The following is a 22,689-nucleotide window of genomic DNA, read 5'->3' as shown; positions in this document are numbered from 1 at the left end:
TAATGAAATAATAAATAAATATGCTATTTTGTTGTTGTTGTTGTTAGATGCTAAATCGTGTCCGACCCATGATTCTTGATTCAGCTTTGCATCTGTGGCAAAGTAAGATTCTCCAGTGATTTCACAGGTGGGGCAAAGTTGTAGATGGCAAGGTACTTCATGGTGATTATAGTGAAGGTTCTTATACAGAATATCAGCAATACCTTTTAGCTCCCAGATTGGCCCTGATTGGAAGCTGCAGGATTTTCTCTCTACTCAATAGAGTGTTACAGCAGCAATTAGTTATTCTTTATTTCTCCTCTCTCCATCCAGACCTTAATTAAGGTCAGGTTTATTGAATTTATCTTCTTCCCCATCCCAAAGCCCAAGAAATTATATGCTGCACAATTATATGCCTTCTCACCCATAAGGTTTTCTACACATGCTGCCTCCTTTATCCTTTGGGAGGCAGAAGAGAGCAATGCACAGCTGCAGCTTTGGACTGCTATAGACACAAAGCTAGAAAATGCTATAGCCTAGCCTAGCCTCTAACTGCTGTGCCATATTTCCCAAGTAACAAGAAGACCTATAATTGTAGTGGCACTCAGCTCCTTCAACTCCAGCTGCTCCCCTCACAGAAGGGAGAATGAGACCCTGTCTCAACCCATGAGCTGAGAAAGGGCTTCTGTAGCAACCTTAGCTACAGTGGTTTAGTTTCCAAACTGCTTAGCCAGCCATGACATCTAAAAACATCATCTACTTGGGCTCCATTTTCTAGATGTAAGAGGAGCCCTTCTGTGGCTAGACAAGAAAGCCATATCGCATCACCTGTGGAGGTCATGAGTAACCATGGACCTCAGGCTTCAGATCCTCAGTTCCCACAAGTGTTCAGTCAACTTCTGACCCAGAAAGAACATCTGAATAACCTAATACGGGAAATGAGCATTCTCTACATTCTGAACATTTGTTGTTGTTAGGTGCAAAGTCGTGTCCGACCCATCGCGACCCCATGGACAATGATCCTCCAGGCCTTCCTGTCCTCTACCATTCCTCGAAGTCCATTTAAGTTTGCACCAACTACTTCAATGACTCCATCCAGCCACCTCATTCTCTGTCGTCCCCTTCTTCTTTGCCCTCAATTGCTCCCAGCATTAGGCTCTTCTCCAGGGAGTCCTTCCTTCTCATGAGGTGGCCAAAGTATTTCAGTTTCATCTTCAGGATCTGGCCTTCTAAGGAGCAGTCCGGGCTGATCTCTTCTAGGACTGACCGGTTTGTTCGCCTTGCAGTCCAAGGGACTTGCAAGAGTCTTCTCCAGCACCAGAGTTCAAAAGCCTCAATTCTTTGACGCTTGGCCTTCCTTATGGTCCAACTTTCACAGCCATACATTGCAACTGGGAAGACCATAGCCTTGACTAGACACACTTTTGTTGACAAGGTGATGTCTCTGCTTTTTAGGATGCTGTCTAGATTTGCCATAGCTTTCCTCCCCAAAGGGCAACACTAATCACATAAAATTGTCTCAGTGATTAGTGTGGCCTGTTTATCTTCTTCTATGGAATATTGTGGGAAGAAATGCATTTTTTTCTTTGGAGGTTTGGCCTTATCAAAACCTTCACTGGGGGGGGGGTCAGTTCAATTTGCTTCCAACCTCATCTCAGGCACCTTTTTAGAAATGCTAATAGGTCTGCAGAGCAAGCTAGAAACAATGGGATGGCCACCCCCACCCCCAGCAAGAAATAGAGATATGGAGGAATTAAGACTATAGAATCGTAGGATCATAGATTTGGAAGGGATCTCCTGGGTCATCTATTCCAACCCCTGCAATATGCAGGACACTCACAACACTACTGCTCATACACTATAACCTGCCACCTCCTTGAACCTCCACAGAATCATCCTTTCTGTCAGATGGCTATTCAGCCTCTGTTTAAAAATTTCCAAAGATGGAGAACCCACCACCTCATGAGAAAGCCTGTTCCATGGAGAAATCGCTCTGTCGGGTTTGGGGTTCAGCCACAAGACTAGAAAAGACTTCAGGATGAAACTCCAGGAGATTTCAGGAAAGGTTTCTTTGACCTTGCCTAACTGGGTCAGTGGGAGAAGAAAGAGAGATTATAAAACTCCTGGTAGCAAGAAGAAATGGTCTTTTTGGTGCTGATTCCATTGAAGCAGACAGATGAGGCCTGGAAGAGGTGGCCATTGCCATGTGCTCATCTGCGCATGAACGAGGCTTGAAGGTAATGGAACTCTTGTAAAAATCTAACTTTCTAGATTAAGGAGCTTGACATATATTCAACATCTGATAGGGTATGAATAGAGGGAGGGTCTGAGGCATTACTTCTTACCCTGTCCTTTTGAATCCATTGCTCAGTTTGATGCTGTGCTAAAAGCATGTTTGTGAACACTTTTAAAGACTTTAAAAAACTTTGGATCTCAGTAGTGGTTCTCTGTGCCACATAGACTTCCACTGTCTTGGATTCCCTTATTTTATAAGCCCCCCAGGTGGAGGAGGAGAGCAGTCAGTTGGCAAGTGGCTATTCCCTAATGGTGCACAAGACAGCAAGCTGACCCCATAGTAACCAGTCTACAGATAGTGGGAGACACAGAAGAAAGGCCTTAGAATTTAGAGGGGAAGCTGGGAGCCCTGACCCTCCCAGTGGGCCAGTATAGTTAAGCCTGAGCACCATATTCTGCAGAGCAAGGGTTTTCTCAGATTTCAGAATGTATTGAGAAGATGCTGATTACTGTGACTTTGGTAAATTTGTCATAACAACATTGAACAAGGGAAGCATTGGGCAAACTTCCATTTTCTGACTGTGTATCTCTGGAATATCATTTTTTCTTTGTCTTTAGTTACAATTATTGACTTAGTTTTAAGATGGATAATCTTAACATCTTTCTTATGCCATTGTTGCTACTCAGATAAACTTGTGATGATCTGCTTATATTATGGTTAAAGCGTTTGTGACAATTCTATTTGTGTATACCTCCATCTTCCCATATCAGCATTTAATTGCAGATTACATAACGTTTTAGGAGGAATTTGACTCTTCTGAAACATGTATGTATGGATGTACCTCCATGTACAAATAGCACTATAATATTCAGTTTTAAATTTATCTAGTTACAGTGACTTACTTGTGCAGGATCCACGTCATTTAGCATAACTATTGATGTGCAGTGGTAGTCTAGAACCAGTCTCCAGAAATCTTTGACTGTATTTGGTAAAGGATGCTGGGTAACTATGAAAGCTGAAGGTTGTTTATAGCTCTGTAATGCAAAAGGAAGGATGATAGTGTTGAGAAAAACTGTCAGGATTCAAGTTTGCTGGAAAAGACAAATCCCACATTGGTCCCTTTTCTTACACAAGATCTACTTCTTCCTCCTTTGCTGATTCCTGCTTTCCCCATCCTTTTTTAAAAAATCCTACCTGCTCCAGCTCCCACTTCCTGCCATGCTGTCCCCACTCTAGTCAGTGGTTCTTTGGCAACACAAATCTGATATCTCATGGTATATCCTAACAAGTCTTGGCAGTCATTTTGGGCTCTAGACTAATTATGGATAGATTCTTAAGGGGCATACTTTGGCTTTATTGCTTCTAGGGATAACAGTGGCATGAATGGATTCATAATAGCATGGAAATTAAAGAGAAAGAAAATATTCATGGAATATGTTCTGTTTTTACTAGCAGACTGGGGAAATTTGATAGCTCTCTAGATTTAATGGAAACAGTTGTTGACTAGGAGTTCAATATTTATCAGAGCATGATATCCATAACTCATTCCTGCTGTGCAGAAAAGGATCACTCTTAAATCCTGCTATACTGATAAAACTGAAAGGTACATTGGCACAGAGAATGTTTCTCACTGTTGTGTCAACTGCATCACATCTCATGGAACTTTTACACTGATAGAGCACCACCAGTAAAATGAGTTCAGCAAGGAAAGAAGGAAACCTAATCATGATCTTCAGTCTAGTTATAATGCTGCTGGAAACCATTTAAGAATGTATTATGTGACTATATGTCCAGCCAAGTTGACTACCAAGGGTTAACACTGGTAGAGCACAGTGACAGTCGTATCAAAGTCAGTATCAAAGTCAGAATACAACAATAACTCAGGACATTTAATTCACCACCACTGGGGTCAATGTCCCACATTAGTCATAAGCAGAAGGTACGAACCAATGAGTGACAATGCAATATCATGGTTCTGTCACCCTACAAACTGCACATCCTTTCCCTACACCTTTATTACCATAAATATAATACCCAGAGAATCTTATATAAATGCAAATTTCTTATATTTCTTTTTCCCCAAGTATTACTTTTACAGAGAGTTATTTAAGAATGTGTTCATTCATTTCCAAAGACTGGTTTCTTGGCATGTGTGTATGTATGCGTGACAGCCTTAATTAGTGTTGCTCCAAAATGTCAGATATACTTTTTAAATCTCCAGAGAGCACAGAACATGTTTAAGTATCCTTCTACTGATCCCCTATAAGTGCTATTAAAATCTCCATGAATGTGGTTAAGGAAGAATAAGAAAAAGGAATATTCATTCAGAATTGTTCACTCAGTCAGAAATGAACAAAGTGATGAGGGAAATGGCTTGTGTACTGTCTAGGCTGACAGGCAATTATATTTTTTTCTTTGTTAATTGCTCTGAAAATTAGGAGTAGAGGAAACTAAACTATTGCTGCAAACCTTATTATGCACTTAGCTGCCTTTGTGGAGAACCTTTTCCTTTCGTAAGCTTTCTAGTTAAAGGTTTAAGCACTAGTAAAGAGGCAGCTAGGCAAATTTCACTTGTCAATAAGCTCCCTTCCCCATTGATTAGTGCTCTCAATAAAGCTTTCAAACCTGGGCTGTGATATAACATATGTGGGATCTTAAATGTATTTGAGCGCTTAAAGATTTTGTGTCATTTTTCGGTAAAGCAAATTAGAAAGATTGTGCTGACTGTGCTTTCTGGTACTTTCCAGTTTGTTGAGCAGTGCATTCTTTCTTAACTGTTAACACCCAGAGAGGAGCTTACATCCATCAGTGCAGCATTAATGTAGTTACTGCTTTCCCCATCTATTGTGATCAGGAAAGGTAGGCATCGGTCTGGAGGAAGCACGTCCATACATCGGTTCTTCTCATGATTCCGCGGTAGAAGTGCTATACTGCAATCTTCTACACGCAAAGTCGGAGTCACCATATTCAGAGTCTAGAAAACAAGTCAAGTGATATATGAGATGAAGAAGCTTCAGAAATACAGGTCTACATGTTTCAGAATTTCATTTTCAAGCTCCTGAAAGTTATGGCAAAATCTGGGTTGCTGGGTTATAACAAAACAAATGAAAGGCTCAAAGCCCGTTTGACATCATAGGGACATTTCCTATCAATGGACTTTAGAAATGTGAGGCTGGCTGTGACTTACCCTGAATTCTTCTTTGATTTGGCTTGAATTGGTCTGAGGATCCAATTTGTTCATTTCATAATACACAGACCTAACCTGAGAAGCTGGAACAGATGTGTCTCCACAGAGACAGGCTTCCAGTATTGCATCATGTATAAATACATACTGTTCCTGAAGGAGAAAACAAAGATTGGCTTAACATGGACTTATTGCTAGTGCCTGTGTAAACCACAGTACTTAACTTTGCAATCCTTTTTCCTGGGTCTAAGCCCCATTAAATAGACCTGAGTAGTTGAAGAAGAAGAGTTGGTTTTTATACCATACTTTTCGCTGCCTGAAGGAGTCTCAAAGTGACTTACAATCACCTTCCCCTCCTCTCTCCACAATGGACACCCTGTGAGGTAGGTGAGGCTGAGAGAGCTCTGACAGGACTGCTGCATGAGAACAGCGCTATCAGGGCTGTAACGAGCTAAGGTCACCCAGCTGGCTGCATGTGGAAGAGCGAGGATTCAAACCTGGCTTGCCAGATTAGAAGCTGTCGCTCTTAACCACTACATCACTCAGCCTATAACTGAATTCCGCGATTATCCTATTTTAAAAAGAGAATGCTGCTTTTACATTTGTACTTGTTTTGGAAATCTAACGACAGCCACTAATGATCATAATCTAATTTTGAACCTGGCCCCCATGTAGCTAGAAAGAATGGGGCCAGTTTCAAAGAGGGTCTTATGTGGCCCGTAGGTCCCTTCCTTGTTAGCAGACAGCTGAAAAGTTTTAAAAAATCCCAAGTGTTTTTAAAAATCCCATCCCCACAAAGAGAGGAATGTTGCCTGTGCAGGCAATGTAAAGGACCCTCTCTATGGCCTGGAAGAGGAGAAGGGAGAAAGACCTGTCATATCCATGTGAACTGAGCAGTCAGTAAGGTGAAGGGAGAGGCGGGGGAGCCATCACTGTTACCATGAGCTGGGTGGGCAGAGGAGAGAGTCAGAGCCCAGGCAGGCAGGTAGGTGGGTGGAAAAGCAGAAGGGGAAGAGCGGGAGATGGAGCCCTGCCACAGGCTATCTGGTAAGTGGCCAGCTGAGCAAGCAAGTGGAGGAGCAGTGGGTCCCCCCTGAGAGTCTCACAGCTTCCCTACTTCTTGTATGAAAATACTAAAGCATTACATATTTACGGAGGTCTCTCATCCAAGTTACCAAAGCCTGTCTCCTTCCTTTTTCCTCATGATGCTGATTTATTTTTACTTCACAGCTGATCCAGGAAGTTCAGTACATTTTTTGATTCTATAACCTATTTCTCTCTGAAATGCCGGACAGGAAAATAACATTTGAGAGGAACAGGGGAGGCTCACATGACTTAGCACTCTTCCATCCCTTCCCCCATATCTGTATACAGAAAATAATCATACCAGGGACAGCTGGTCTAGAATCCTTATTTCTAACGTCTTGTGTTCCACATGAAAGAATGTTTTCATGTGTAGAGGCCTTACACACAGTCTGAAGTAGTGCAGCCCAGGCACAGCGATGCAAGGCCAGTGTCTGGCTGCTATTAAGAGCAGAATGAAGCTTAATTCTGTCTATGTCAGAACTACTGATATTTGCACGGTGCAATGGTCACTGGGGAGACAAATTACTTCCTCTGGATGGAATCACACTTCTATCTCATTGCTCCAAACTCCTGATCAATCATCCCACAGAAAACATTTCTGCTCTTCCTTGCATGAACCTCTTGCCCACGGTTTTCTTCATGTTTTCCATCATATTGCTGCCCTCTGCCTAGAATGATAGAGGGCAGTGCTCCAGTCTAGCTATATGCCTCTCCTCCCTCAGCTCTCTTCTCAAGCATCACAACCTTCCCTGAACTCCCTTGAACACCCGAATGTCCAATGGCCCCTAACTCTTACTTACTCCATTCTCAATACTAATTTCTCAGTCCCTAGATGGCCTCTCTCTCCATCCTGCCCTATCTAACGTACATTAACAGCCTTCTGTATGGGATCCATGTCTATGTGCTTATATACAACTGCCATTAAATTCCAGCCTCTGGTAAACTAAGTTGCATTTTTATCATGAAGAATGTTAGGAATTTCAGCAGGAAATTATGATCATCGTACCTCAGTCTGCACCATGTTAACTCTTCGAGACCGAAGTTCTCTAACACAGTTGTATATATCTACAACGCCTTCTCTTTCTGCCATGTCTAGCATAATGTCAATGACAATGAAACATCCAGTTCTGCCTGCACCAGCACTGTAATATAAAGCATAATAATTAAGATCAGTTGAGTTTTCACAAAATATTAATGGTCAATGAAGGACCCATAAAAAAGTACTTGCTTGTGCACCACACATTTAACTTCACGAATTCACTGCTAGGGTGATGGTCACTAGATCTTAAAAACTATATTCATGAACGATATGTCCATCAATGAATGTTAACCCTAATGGCTGAGTATTCTCATGGCTGAATTTGAAAACACCAGTCTTTCTGAAACGGCATACTTAATAACAATCATGAGAATTCTGCTTACAGAAGACTATTCATGTCTTGATGCTATGGTTTAGAATTGAACAGCACTTTAATATGTAAGAAATTCTGCTGTACAGCAGGACAAGATATATCCAGTGTGCACTTATTAGATTTCTATGAACTTCTGATTTCATTTGAAGCAAATGTTTTTAAACAGTAGATACAATGGCAAAACATTAAAACCATATGCCTTTCCATGATTCATATGCAAATACTATTGCTGCCCATGTGGAATGCTATCATATAGGGCCAAACAACACATATTTTCATCAAGGTTGCCACTGTTCCATTTGCAGCCATTTGCTACCTGCACGTTCTGCATACAAACTCAGTTCTGGTGCCAGTTTCCTGACCTGAAATGGTGCTAAGGGGCATTCTGTGCCCTGTACCCCCCTCAACAGGGCAACATTTTTATGTTGTGAAAATGACAAAGGGAGCCCTTCCTTCCTGCACACCACAGGTCAGTCCCTCTGCAAATCCCTATGGTGCCAATGTAGTACACATAATATCTCATTTATTCCATAAAAGCAGTGGCAGGAGAGTTGATTTTATACCATGCTTTTCACTTCCTGAAGAAGTCTGAAAGCGGCTTACAATTGTCTTCCCTTCGTCTCTCCACAACAGATACCCTGTGAGGTAGGTGAGTCTGAGAGAGCTCTGACAGGACTGCTCTCTCAGAACAGCACCATCAGGGCTGTGATGATCCCAAAGTCACCTGGCTGGCTGCACATGGAGGAATCAGAAATCAAACCTGTCTTGTCAGATTAGAAGCTATCACTCTTAACTACTACACCAAGCTGGCTCTCCACTTTGGCTCTATAACATTTGCATGGGCTCTAGATATGTTCTTCAAGATTTTGTGACATTTAAGGACATCAGAAAACAAGTGCCTATTAATAATATTAAAGATCGTAGCAACTTTGCACCAACTGTTCTTTGTCACCAGCTGTGCTTGAGAAAATGACATACAATTATGATACCTATACTTATCCAGCTTTGTTGAGTCCAGTTGAATGAGATACAATTAAACTAGTGTTTTTCTCAGTTAAATAGCTTGAAGGAGTATCTTTCATGCTAGTTACCTGCAGTGTATAACCAGTGGGCCTGAATTAGGTGGGCTTTTGGACTTGACTTGCCGTACGAATCCTAAAAGTCCTGTTGCATGGTAAGGCACACCATGATCTGGCCAGCCTGTGAAGTGGAATTGTCTGATTTCTCTGATTTCATGGGCACCTCTCTGGTGATCCAATCCAACAGGGAATAAAAAAAGAACAGGGGCAGAAAATAACAGCTTCAGTCAAACATTTAAAAGAAAACAGAGTGAAACACAAGCCTTTTAAAAATACTACCACAATTACAATGTTTTCCTCTTCAGTATCATCAGTTAATGAAACGGAGGGAGACAAAAGTTGGGAAACTTGTCCTCACCACTAGGAGGCAGAAGAGGACTAGACACAAAAGAGTCCAGAAAGTGGGTTAACTTACACTTCTTAAACAGTGACACTACTAAATACATTAGGGGAACATATTGAGAAAACGTCTCTATGAACACTTGCCTTTTCTACTGCGAACGTTCGAATCACATATTCTGCCAGGAGCTCTGTTTCTATCAGAGTAACTTTAATGTCTTTATATATCTCTGTGTCATCTGGCCAGTATTTACAGCATTTGACCTTTTTGAAATACAAGAGAAAAAATTAAGGTTCATATCTTTCATTCTGAAGCATTCCTTAAAACTCTGCAGTGATGCTTGATATATAGTCTGACCACACATAAAACAGTCACGCTGCCTACACTAAGCCACGGTCCATTACTTTTAAAGAACAAGTCCTGTCTTTTCCAAAGAGCGGCCTTAGAGTTAAAGATGAGAATGCTATCCAGAAAATTGTATGAACCAAGGCAGTATTTATGCCATGCATTGCTCAGTTAAGACAGCCATTTATTTCATCTCCCCCCCCCCCAGTTCAAGGAGAAATCGGAGGAGGGCAGCAACAAAAAGAAGCATAAACATTCACATTCGCCTGCAATTGGTTATTTGTCTCCGTTTTAATGAATAAGTATACGGTAACATTTCTTTCTAAGAAGAAAGAGAGAAACATGTCTGAGACAGAATGAATTTCTCAGAAAAAATAATAAAAGAAGTGGAAGAAGCCACATCATGTTGGTAACTCATAACATATTCGGTACGAAAAAAATTCTGCACACACAATACTGAGATCCAAGTGGAAGAGTTCTATTTCTGGACCTGAAACTGATGCCCTCTATGGCTGGATAATTCATTAAGCTCCTGGGGAGAGACTCAGAAACTTGGGCCAAGAATTCTCTCCCAAGCCAGGGAACGTGCAGAAGGGAAATTTTTTAGCCTCAAAGAAATTATAAACGTATTTATCAAGAGGTACATTTGTAAATGCACACCTTATGATAGGATTATACAATTTCAAGCTGAAGACTCTGTATGCATTTTATATCCATTGTGGGAGAGTGTGGTGCCCATGCTTGAAGAAGTTTTTGCAGGTGTTTCCTTTCAGTATGAGCATGGATACGGGCAGGCAGAGAGGCACTGCAGGGAATGAGAGGACCGTGTGCATCTATCATAATTCCACCTAACCCTCTCATAAGCAAGCTGATCTTGTGGGATCGCCTCCTCCCTTATTCCCCTCAGAGAAACTTGCGAACCCTGGCCACAGAGAAGTCAAACTGGCCTCAACCAGAACCTGCAGCCAATCTGGTGGACCACTTTCCTGAGTGAGTTCAGGGCCCTGTGGAATAAAAAAGAGTTCTGCAGGGCCTGTAAGACAGAGCTGTTCTACTAGAACACCATCAATAGCTGTCTTCCCTACATAAATAAAAGACAACCATATGTATGCCACTTAGTTAAGAACATCGCGGCACTTCACACACCCCACTGGAGTGAAAAGATGAGCTCCCATATTTTAAATGTATATTTGATTTTAATCTTTTAAATGTTTTAACTTCTGTTTTACTGTTGCTATATTTCAAGCTGCCCTGAGCCCTTGGGGAAGGGGATCATATAAACTGTATTTCCAAGTATGAATACCTTGCATGGCAGAGAGATGAAGAGAGAGGTGCTAGGGTTTTCTAAAGGTCCTTTTGAACTGCTTGTCTACATGCCTGTGACCTTCCACTGGACAGAAGAAATGCAGGGCTCTTTGGAGCCATATGGGACTCCATGCAGGGCTGCACTGTATTTTATTTATTTACTTATTTGATGATTTTATATTTGAGTGTGTGTGTGTGTATGTGTGTGTGTGTGTGAATATATATATGTGTATATATGTATATGTATATACACACACACACACACAAGCCTCTTGTGGCGCAGGGTGGTAAGGCAGCGGTCTGAAGCTCTGACCATGAGGCTGAGAGTTCGATCCCAGCAGCCGGCTCAAGGTTAACTCAGCCTTCCATCCTTCTGAGGTTGGTAAAATGAGTATTCAGCTTGCTGGGGGGGGGGTAAAACAGTAATGACTGGGAAAGGCACTGGCAAACCACCCCATACTGAGTCTGCCATGAAAACGCTAGAGGGCATTACCCCAAGGGTCAGACATGCACAGGGGATACCTTTACCGTTACTATATACACACACACACACACACAGTGCTGCCTTACATTAGGATCATCGTGTAGAATACATCTGAACATCAGATGCAAAATACTGAAAGCACTAATAAGCACAACCTGCACTTCAGTTTTTCCCCCCTGTCTGGCACTTCACTGTCTGTGCTATCTGTGCTATAACAATTCCTAAAACAGCCTCTGAAAGAATTTCTCAAAGCCCTGCAGTCAGGAAAACAGAAACCACAAGAAACAGCTTGGAAGCTCATTGTTTATCCGTCTGTCTGTTCTGCTTGATAATCCAGGCCAATAGCATTGTTCAAATCCCTGACTTAAAGGTTCACACTGCTTGTATCCATTGTTGGGTAGCTGTTTGTAATAGCAATTTCCCCCCATAGAGAATGTGTTTCCTGTGCACTGTTCAACAGAAACAGAATTTCCCATTATCCCCAAAGTGCAAACCATCCAGAGACCTGTTTGTGACCTTATTTTCCTCCTCTTGCCAGTTGATCTCTTTCGTGGGTTGCTTCTGATCCGCACAGACTTGTCCAGGAGACATTTTTAAAAGGAAACAGCTGCAATGTGTAACCTAAATGAGGTTTCTAACTTTAGCACAATTCCTTTAAAGATGGGCACTTGCCATGTTCCATAGCACTCCCTTTAGCTGGCTAAACAATTTAAAAAATAGATTTGACTGAGTTACTTGGCTCGGAAAAGAAACATACAACTGCCTCTGTCTAGACACTCAGGATTACTAATAAGGTACTTTTAAAGGAAGTCCTTCTGCAAGTGCTGCCAGCAGATTTGGGCTGTGTACAGACATCATCTCTTCTTGGCTGTATACTGTGGGATTCTATCAATATATATCCTCAGGAAACACAGTGACTGGCCAGTGAAAGATAAGGAGGAGAAAGGCAGGAACTAACAACCCTCCTTTCAACCGTAAACTTTAGCTTGTTTCCAGTTTGTTTGTTACTAGCAACTTTTGCGACATCTGGCCAATGTACTTCTGAAAGCCAAAACATCTTGGTATCATTAACTAGCAAAGTACACATCATTTTTCTGGGCAACTGCGGACATGGAGGGAGGGCTTATATATTTCAAAGAGCACAGGAAAGTGCACAAGACCACTGTGCATTCTGTACATGGAAACACATACAACGTGCTGTGGGTCAGAAACAGGCTACTGAAGAATTAAGCAGAGCTTCTGTCCTAACTGCAGTAGTGTCCCCCACTCCAGTGCACTTTTCCATAGAGGAGTAAATTGCAACCATAAATGAGAAAGTAAAGTCAAGGATACAAGAACAAAAGTTGAGTCAGTGGTCTCTTTAAGACCAACATTTCCCCCCTAAGATATAAGTTTTCATGTGCAAGTACACATCTTCAGATGCAAATTCATATAAGTGTGTTTGTACACAAAGGCTTATACTATGTTGGTTCTGCTGCTTCAGACCCACCTGATTCTATCTTCAAGGAAATCAGACAGGGATAGGGTAAAGTCAGGGCCATTTCGCACGGCTTCAAAGTAGCACAATGGTTGCTATTTGGAAACGCTACTAATTTGCCATAACCCACGACGTCGTAGACAATCTGCAACAATCCTGAAACCAATCAGCAAAAAGCGCTTCGTTGTGGCGCTTTCAGGGGAATCCAGAAAAGTGGATTCACCCTCCGGATAGCGATACACTCCTGCAACCAATCTGCAACAGTAGCGCTAAAGACCTGTGCGTTACCATTGTTGCTGGTTCTTCAAAGTCCCTCCCCCTGGCTCTCTCCTCCAAACTTCCGGCGAAGCGATCGCCATTTTTTTTTCTCCGAGCGAGCGGGGATAAACGCACCGGCGAGCCTCTTTCTGTTTAGAGGCTTCCCTGGCTTCAGTCCTTCACCTTTAGTCACTAAGCACAAACCACTGAAAAGCCCGTTTGCTGAAATAAAGTCCCTATTTTTTACAAATAAATTCAGCCGAAAATCGGGCCCGTGAGGGGGGGGGGGGGGATTTTTTTTTTATCACTCGAGGCAGCGTGCAAACGATCATACAATCAAACGACAGCTCACATTAGGCAGCTGGATGGGTCTTTCCGTAGCAACGAATCTACCTAGATTCGTTGCTATGGGTCGTTTTTTTTTTTTTTAAAACCTTTCTTAAAGGGAAAGCGGCTGTTTGGGAGCATGCTAACGGCTGCCCATTGGCTGCTTGACGGCCAGGGGCGGGACGAGCTTGGCAATACCGCTTCCTTTCTAGCGATTTCTGCCGAGACCGGAAGCCTGTGGGAAACGCTAAAAAACGCAACTGATTCCACTACAAAGGCAGGTATGCATAACGACGAATTCCACTATTTTAAATGGCGATTTTTCATTCCGCAAACAATTTGCAACAAAGATCCCTGTGCGAAAAGGCCCTCAGTGATCCCAACTATTCCTGTTGTCACACTTAAGCCTCTATTGTTTCATCTTTGGTGTGTGTGTGTGTGTGTGTGTGTGTGTGTGCATGTATACACACACACACATATTCTTCTCAGGACAAACCTATGAGACACAGAAATCAGCCAGTGAACATTATGGCTGAGTTGGGATTTGAATCCAGGGATGCCATATCCAAAACCAACAGCACACTACTGCATCGTTGGGCTCAAATGTTGGCTTTGTGTGCATTCTTTCTGTAAATAGTTGTACAGCTATGCTGAGCTCTGAACTCACTGCACTTTGTAACTGTAACTGCCTGTATTTTATTATTTAAATATTATGCACAAGCCTGGCAGATCTAGATTATGATAAGTAAATGTCAGTAAACATTGATTTCACTGTACCCTCTCATAGTGATAGAAAGCAGCTTAATATACATTGCTATTGACATGCACAGGTAGTCTAGGTAAGAAAAGTTATGGCTTGAAAGGCGTGATAAATTTCACATTAATATGTACGGAAGGTGCTCGTTAATTATGTGTAATGCATTTATTTACAGGTATTCTAAACAATATCTAAATTGATGTATCTCTCCCACACACTCCCACACACTGACCTTGATGGCTCAGGCTTGTCAGATCTCAGAAGCTAAGCAGGACTGGCCCTGTTTAGTATTTGGGTGGGAGACATATGGTAAATATATGGAAGTAACATATGGTAAATGTATGGAATGGTCTGATACCTTCTTCAAAGTTTTCAACAAAGGTCTTAACATAAATCAGTTCTGAGTGGGGTTAAGAACTATGACTGTGAACAATTTTGGGAAACTGATTTTGTTTTAAAATCCAAATTAAGAATAACACTATTCATTCTGACATAACTGTTAATGTAAGGTTTTCTTCTGACACAGTTGTGATAGAGCTCAGGGAGCATGCCAAACATATCACATGACATTCAAATCACAGATAAATGAGTAAATAAGGTTAAAATGTTTTAGACTATGATATGTGATGTAGTCATTAAAGTTTGGACTATCTTCTGTCATCTTGATTCCTAAAATAAAGGTAGCTCTATTGATATCCCAGGATTTTCTTGACTAGTCTTAAAAGCAATTCAGGAGAAAGGGCCAGTATCTTTGAGGCAAATGCACAGATGGGAAGATTTAATATTCACCCCCCCAAAAAACAACAACAACAACAACAACAACAACAACAACAACAACAACAACATACAACTATGACCTATATCAGTCCCCAATTTACTTTTTGAGGTTAAACTGCACACAATTCAGTTATAGACACTTGATGATGTCAAGCAAGGTTTGGCCTTTAGGATTGATGCCAGAAAAGATCTTCAAAACTGTTAGTATAGCTGGGCAATAAAATAGGCTAGTTATGAACCACCAATTGTTAGTTAGCTATAAGGTCTATATAATCCAGCAACTCTAGGGAACTGAATTATATGATAGGCTATGAGGTCAAAAATTCCTTAAGGATGGGAGGCATCATCTTTCTTTGAAGATCAGTTGTTTTAAAGCCATACATCTAGCTTCAGGTTATTCAGGGTAGTTCCTATCTTACTCTTACTCTTACAAAACAGTACAGTGTAGTTGTTAAAATGATGGAATACGATCAGGGAGACCCAGGTTTCAATTCCCACTCTAAAGTGGAAACTGTCTGGGAGATCTTGGGCCAAATTCTTAGTCTACTCAATGTTGCAGGGTTCTTGCATAGATAAAACAGAGGAAAAAAGAATGTTGTAAGCTGCTTTGGGCCTCCATTGGGGACAAAAATGGAATATAAACAAACAAAACCTTTAGGCACTTTTAGGAAACCATGTTTTGAAGAAAAAGTAATTTTGACAGTGTGTGGCCTGTCAAGTTGTCAGGAAATTCATAGATTTGAAATAATGTTGAAAATACTACCCTATTGACTTCTTACCTTTTCCCCATTGAATCAGACTCAGGAATCACCTTTTTTGTATTCCCATCAGTACTACAATGTTGGCATTCCAACTTTGCATAACTGGACAAAGCGCTACCTATAATCCACCTCATGTGTACAGTCGCCACACTACTTGCATATAGCAAGGACATATTTTCAAACTTTTGTTATGCACGAGCGCATACCCCAAATTAATCTCAATGTCAAATTTTGTGTGCTAAAGCTGGACAATACTTGCATTGTCCTACTAAAAAAAAAGATAATGCATGTAGCATTATCTATCTATGCAAAACTGAATTATCCAAGAGGGCCTTTCTGCACAGGTTATAGAACTGCACTGTATAAAATGATTCGCAAACTGATGTGGATTAATAATTCGGGACTGTTGTCTATATTGCTGTGTATAGTTAATTGTAAGACCCTATTACGTACTTTTGTACTGCTCAATACTAAGGGAATTTCCACACATCAGATAAATGGCTCAGCACTAATTTTTTTCACGCTTCTGAGCCTCTCCTCACCTTTTCTGCTGTCTCACCTTTGTCTGCACCTTTTAGTGCATCTCACCCTCCACAACTGCTGCTGGAAATGGAGGGAAAGAGCAATGCACTTTATACACGTTGTATGTCAATCAATGCAGGCAACCAATCCCCTTTCTCCATAATTTAAAGGTCCTGCGATGTCTGCTATTTTTTTTAAAATGCATACCTCTCTGTTGCAATGCCTATGCATAGAATCACAGATGCATAGTGCTTTTTGAATGCCACCTCTTCTGGGATCAAGAGTCCATTAAGACATCTAAAAACTAATATCGTTCCTGAATTATTTTTTTTTGGGGGGGGGGAACTTTCGAGAGGCATGCTTTGTGTTACAACTTTCTTTTATTTCTGGCATCACCTGCACACTTGTCCGTCTATTCATTGCTCCAGGAAGTTAGCCATTAAAAAAATAAATTCTAGTCCCTGGGAACAAGGGAGGCAGGCAACTTTAGTGCGCTTGAGCCTCCATACCTTCCCTCTGCTAGTTGCTTGATGGTTGCTCTCCAGTAGCTAACACTAAATAGGTTGGTGAATCCACTTTATGGATTCCACAACTAGCACTTTAAAATGGAGGATGTAGCCAGCTGGTTACTGCCCAGACACTGGATGATGGCAATGTCATATGGAGGGGCTAGAATATAACGACTATGCAAGGTAAGCATTTCACTACATTTAACGAGTGCAGAAATGCCCTAATGCTATGTTTCAGTTCTTTCTAGTGGCTCCAGAGTGCTACAATTCTAATGTATTGTTTACTAAATGATTCATAGTGTTGATTGTACTGACTCACTAGGTGATTGTAGGCCATAACTTATTTGAGTATTAAGAAATTCCAGTTCTTCAAGTTTACACATACTAGGTATAATCTGCCTTGTGATCCTCTGAGAAAGGTAGACTAGAAATAACATAAATGGATACAAATAAATAAATTTAAGAATATTTGCATTGCCAAAATTGTAATGACTTGAAAAAGGCTATTTTCATGTCTTTTAAGACACAGCACTCACGAGTAAGTACAGCAATTTATACTCTACAGTTGAAAGTATATATGAAATGGCAGCTAAATTAAACTGTCTGCAATAGAGTATTTTGAATTACTTACTGGTTATCTATAGCAGGTGATATTAATAGCTTGTGTGAGGTCATTGCTTGTGTGAGGTAATTTTAACATTTTTATTTTAATTTAGAATTAAACTTAAATGGCCTGACATTGTTAAAGCAGGGATAGCGTTTGTATGGACAAACTAATTTTTTATCAGTTAATTTATAGCTGTTCAGAGTATAGTAGTATATGTATGTTTTGATTTAAAATATGAACTATAAATACATTTTGATTCATAGTTTGCTGAATTCTCAGCATGGGGATCAAAATGTGACTATAATAAATACTTGGGTTAAAGGTTACATGTAAGATTAGTGACTGGATTTGCTTATATATTTTAAACTTAAAAAAAACAGCCGGAGGTCTCCAAGTGGACAAGAGCCATGGAACTGTGAGAACTGTTTTGCTAGAAGCCGTCACCCTTCACTTCCTATATTACACTGAAAATATGACACAAAGAACCGAAACATCAACTGAAGTATCAGAAACTAGCAATGGTTTACTATGATTTGTGGAGGAGCTCTAGCAATTAATAAGAACATGTACATCAAGGGTAGTCAAACTGCGGCCCTCCAGGGGCTCATGGGAATTGTAGTCCATGGACATCTGGAGGGCTGCAGTTTGACTACCCCTGATGTACATTTTGCTTATCTATCGTGTAATTTTTATTTGTTTATGTAATTACAATATTAATATCCTGCCTTTACTTGTGACTTTAGACCTCCTAGTTAAAGGCAAATATCTACCATATCAGAGCATAAGCAACCGGAGGAGGTATTTTTTCTGGTATCTACTGACCTGGATCAGTAGATAACAGAGAAACACCTCCTGCAGTCCATTGAGAGCTTATGTCCTGCTATCTGGCTAATGGTGCTGAAGAAAGTAATGAAAAAGGCTTTGTTATACCGGAATCCTGTTCAGCATGTATTATCCTTTGGCTTACAAGGATTGGACAATAAACAGGACTTAGAATTTTGATTTACATATTATTGTATACATCTACAAATGCACATACTTTAAAAAATCTTTGTGTGCTCCTGTTGCTTTATACCTGCTAGACTCAGAGCATGACGTTAGATCCTGAGAGGCTATTGTCTCTCACGTTTTATCTTCATCATAAGTCAATGAACCTATTCCCATCCTGTCACACAACACACCCTATCCACTCTCTCCTCTTATTGTGATTGTACTTTCAGATATCCACCTACTATTCTTCATTCTTTTGAATCTTATTTGGAGCCTTTTTTTGGTGTACCCCTGTAGCTACCGATCCTACCTTTTTATCAGGGTGATATGTTTGGATATGTGTGCGTGTAAAAGATATACGTGCTCTGGCCTTATCCTATAAACTTCTGTTGACCAGCTTTGGGAATGATGAAGTCTTTATTCTAAATTCAAATGGTCCAATAAGAAAGTTATTCAGAAGAAATGGAAACATCAGAAATCATTTCTGTACTGCTGGCACCTTATTGTGTCTGTGCAAAGTTCAAAATACAAGCCAATTGAAAGCAATTACCAGATGTTTGCACCTCTTTTTCCCACTGTGTATAAGCATGTTGACTTTCAGCGAGTGTTTGCAGCTTCTTTTATATTGGACAGAAAGTTGATGTGCATTAAAGCATTGAACAAGGCAAGATAAAAGGGAATGCTATTTGGGTTCCAGTAGAAGTTGTCTGCAATCATAGTACTGTACATAAGATTTTAAATTTCCTTTTTTCAAGCTATCATTATGCTCACTAGGAACAAAAATATACCCTAGTACAAGAAAAGCAACAGTGAAAAGCAGCAGAGTGGCCAAGAACAATGGATCACAGGCAATGAATATAGCACCACCGAGTTCTGTATTATGTGTATATTTTGACTAAAGTTTGAATCCTGTGGCACCTTTAAAACCAACAAAGTTTTATTCAAAGCGCAAGTTTCTGTGTGCACACATACTTCCTCGGACACAGTGAAATAGGAATGTACCAGCCAACACATGCTTCCATGCTTGGAAGGGCACATTTCACTGTGTCTAAGGAAGTATGTGTGTGCACATGGAAGCTTACACTTTGAATAAAACTTGGTTGGACTAAAACATTGTTCTGCTGTTTCAGACACAGTTACCCACCTCAATCTATTTTGACTACCTATTCATAGTATAACATAGGAACTGGCCCATGTGTAAACCAGTACAAGTGCAAATGTTTGTCTTTCCTCTCATTACTTTGCGGGGGGGGGGTACTGAATACACCAAATAAGGACACTAACACCGCAACCCCTGGCATTAAATTGGCCACAGCCTTTATTAACACAAATGAGCATGGCATAGCACGGGATGGAATGCACCCTCTTGTGGTCAGCCGATCACAAGGCAGCCCCTATTAGCAGACTCCTCCTTTTCAATGGGTTCCTCCTTTCCAATGGGATCCAGGGTTCTGGATCACCCAGAAATCCCACTGACTCGTATCCCGCTGACCCATGGGAGGTGATGACTACTGAGCACTCACTGGGTATCTGCCTCTGTTAGGTTCCACCGCCACCCATTATCAGGACATGCTGGGATGTCTCATAGGGATTTAGATTTACATGGAAACCCAAGTATCACTCATATAGCTTGACCATCATGGCCCTGATCAAACACCGTATGCCAGCTACTGCCCTTTTAAAATGTTGAAGATTGAAGTGGCAGTTCCTCAAATGAGAAAAAGTTAGCTATGGTGCCTTCATGATACTGAAACAGGAACTCTCTGAGGGATATTATTATCCTTGACCCCAAAACCTTGAGGCATGGGTGAAAGGATGTAGCATACCTCCCTTGAGCACCAGAACCTGGTTGGCAAGGAAGAGGCTGGGCAGCACACAGTTTGATAGCTCAAGGTTATGGCTCACGGTTGCAGCTAGAGTGGCCTCCTCTGGAAGGGATGCAAAGGCAGAAGAAGGATGACTCTTCTGTATCACACTGGTTGCCCACACTGTGATTAACTATGGAGTGGATTTAGCCCTTGGACACTGCAGATCCTTATATTGCTATAGAATAAATAGAGTTGGTCCTTGATTATCCAAGCTATTCATAATGCTCCCCTTATTCTGCATCTGTCAGCAATAATTGTCTGATGGGCCCAAATTCCAAATAAAAATTCACATTCCCATCACAAACAGCTAGTTTATTAGATTATGTTTGTCGAATAATTTGTGCAGAAGCTCATGGAAAATGTTTGGACCTAATGGGCCATTCATTAATAGATCATCCTTGATATTTCAAGGAAGATCTGTTAGGTGGCTTCATGAACCATCTTGTAACTGGCTACCAGATGTGGCTCCTGTTGAGTTTCGGTCAGACTGAGGAAAGCAGGACAAAGGTAAAGGCAAGAAAGGAGCACCAAGACCAGTGTTCTAGTTATTCAGACCTGAGCGTATGCTGGGCCCATATGCTTTTAGATAAGTAAGACCCTGCCCAGGTCTACAGATATAAAGGCTGCATTCATATCTAAAGGGACTGGTTTTCATCTGCATTCCCCTTCTTTGGCTAAGAGATTATACAAAGGTTGAAGCCCTGTCCCCATACCCATCAGGTTTCCAGTCTCAACAGCTGTTCAAGGAACTTTCCTGAATAATCTATGAGAATGGTCAATATGGACCCAACAGCATCTATTCTTCCAGAAATCAATCTCTCTCTCTCTCTCTCTCTCTCTCTCTCTCTCTCTCTCTCTGAGTGTGTGTGTGTGTGTGTGGAGACACAAAATCTCTGTGGAAACTCATCTCTTCATCACATTTCAAAGATTTTTTTCATGGAAACTTAATAATAGCTATCCTAAATTACAGTGAGGCGTCGTTTGCATTTTTAGCATTCAGTCACATTCTAATGAGGTCTTCATAAAGCTAGCTAAATATGTTTAGAAATCATTAGAGTGAATTACCACAGCAAAAACACACACACAAAAAACTCCTGGGGGAATTCTGCAGATTTTTGTTATATACCTATGGCAGATGGATCAGTATAATAGCGCAAACATGAGAGTAAAGGAGGGGGTGTTTGTTTGTTGTCTCTCCACACCAAGAGTGTATATCTGAGAGACTCGGTTACATGCTACCAGATAAAGAGCTAAATGTCCCTCAGGTAGGTTCATTAAAAGGAGGAAAACAATCAAAACACATTTTGTTGCCGCTTAAATACCAGGTGCATGGCGGTCTGTAAGTGCCAAAAAAACTGACAAGTGTCCCTTGCTGGAACTCTGGAGAGCTTAAAGGGATGCATGATTTTGACAAGTCTGACTCAGATAATGACAGGTATTGGCAGATGTATCCAGGCCCTGCTAGAGGCAAATGCGGGGACTGAAGCGTCTGTAGCAGGTGCCTTCGTGTGGGAAAGCATCCCAGTGGCTCCTCTGCCTGCAATTAAAACCATCCTGATGCATAGAGCTCCAGGGCAAAAGCTATATCCCAGCACAAATTTAATGACTATCCAGTCCAGATAAACAAATACACATACACCCCCTTAATGATTAATGTATGAAGGACATAGAAGTTATGTGGCAAACATGTTAAACAGATATTCTCTCCTGGCAAAAAACAGCGTTATTCCTTCTGCTGACCCTTGTTTTTGGATATAAAATGGGTAGGTGGATTCTCAGAGAATCTGCAAGGCAAGTAACGGAAGCAGGCAGCAAGAACAACAACAAAATTAAAATCTTCACAGTCAAGAAAAGTTATAACATTTGTTCCACAGAATAACTTATTGCCAAAACATAAAAGCAGAAGAGGGGAGGGGGAACCCTGAAAAAAACTCAAAAATGGAAGCCCAGGTAAAATTATTACCAGCTGGGCCTAAAACACAGCATTTGTGCCTAAGCACAACACCTTAATGGCTGAAAACAGCAAATATGCAAATATACAGCAGTCCTAATGCAGTCCCAGTTATCAGTTATTTCCACCCTAATCTTCCTGAAATAGACCAAATTGATTTTTAAAACAGAGCGAATGACTTTTAAAAGTACATTATTATTAGGATTAAGCCCCATTAAATATGGTGGTGTGTACTACATATAAAAATGCACATCATGCTTGTAGAATATTTTTATCCATTATTATGCTGTTTTCCCCTGCTCTCCTTGTCTTTCATTTCCCCAGACTGTGGGAGGATGTACTATGGGGCTGGGAGGATGTAGCATGGCATTGTTTTGGCTGAAACCGAACTCTTCAAAGATAGATCTCCTGTGGCTGGGTAAGAAGGGACCAGGC

General features: G+C 41.0%; 1 protein-coding gene across 1 annotated transcript in view; it reads right to left on the bottom strand.

The window, feature by feature from the left end:
- PTPRM (protein tyrosine phosphatase receptor type M) overlaps positions 1 to 22,689 on the bottom strand; it is a 525,104-nt gene that overhangs the window by 18,851 nt on the left and 483,564 nt on the right. The window contains exons 25-30 of the mRNA XM_077352746.1: positions 9,463 to 9,579; positions 8,989 to 9,143; positions 7,492 to 7,627; positions 5,403 to 5,552; positions 5,016 to 5,189; positions 3,118 to 3,249 (exon numbers count right to left, since the gene is read on the bottom strand). Coding sequence (XP_077208861.1) covers positions 3,118 to 3,249; positions 5,016 to 5,189; positions 5,403 to 5,552; positions 7,492 to 7,627; positions 8,989 to 9,143; positions 9,463 to 9,579 — 864 coding nt within the window. The remainder of the gene's footprint in view (positions 1 to 3,117; positions 3,250 to 5,015; positions 5,190 to 5,402; positions 5,553 to 7,491; positions 7,628 to 8,988; positions 9,144 to 9,462; positions 9,580 to 22,689) is intronic.

This window comes from Paroedura picta, chromosome 9, assembly GCF_049243985.1.
Source record: "Paroedura picta isolate Pp20150507F chromosome 9, Ppicta_v3.0, whole genome shotgun sequence".
Classification (NCBI taxonomy): Eukaryota; Metazoa; Chordata; class Lepidosauria; order Squamata; family Gekkonidae; genus Paroedura; species Paroedura picta.
The sequence above is the reverse complement of the archived record's forward strand: the minus strand, read 5'-3'. Positions and strand labels throughout refer to the sequence as shown.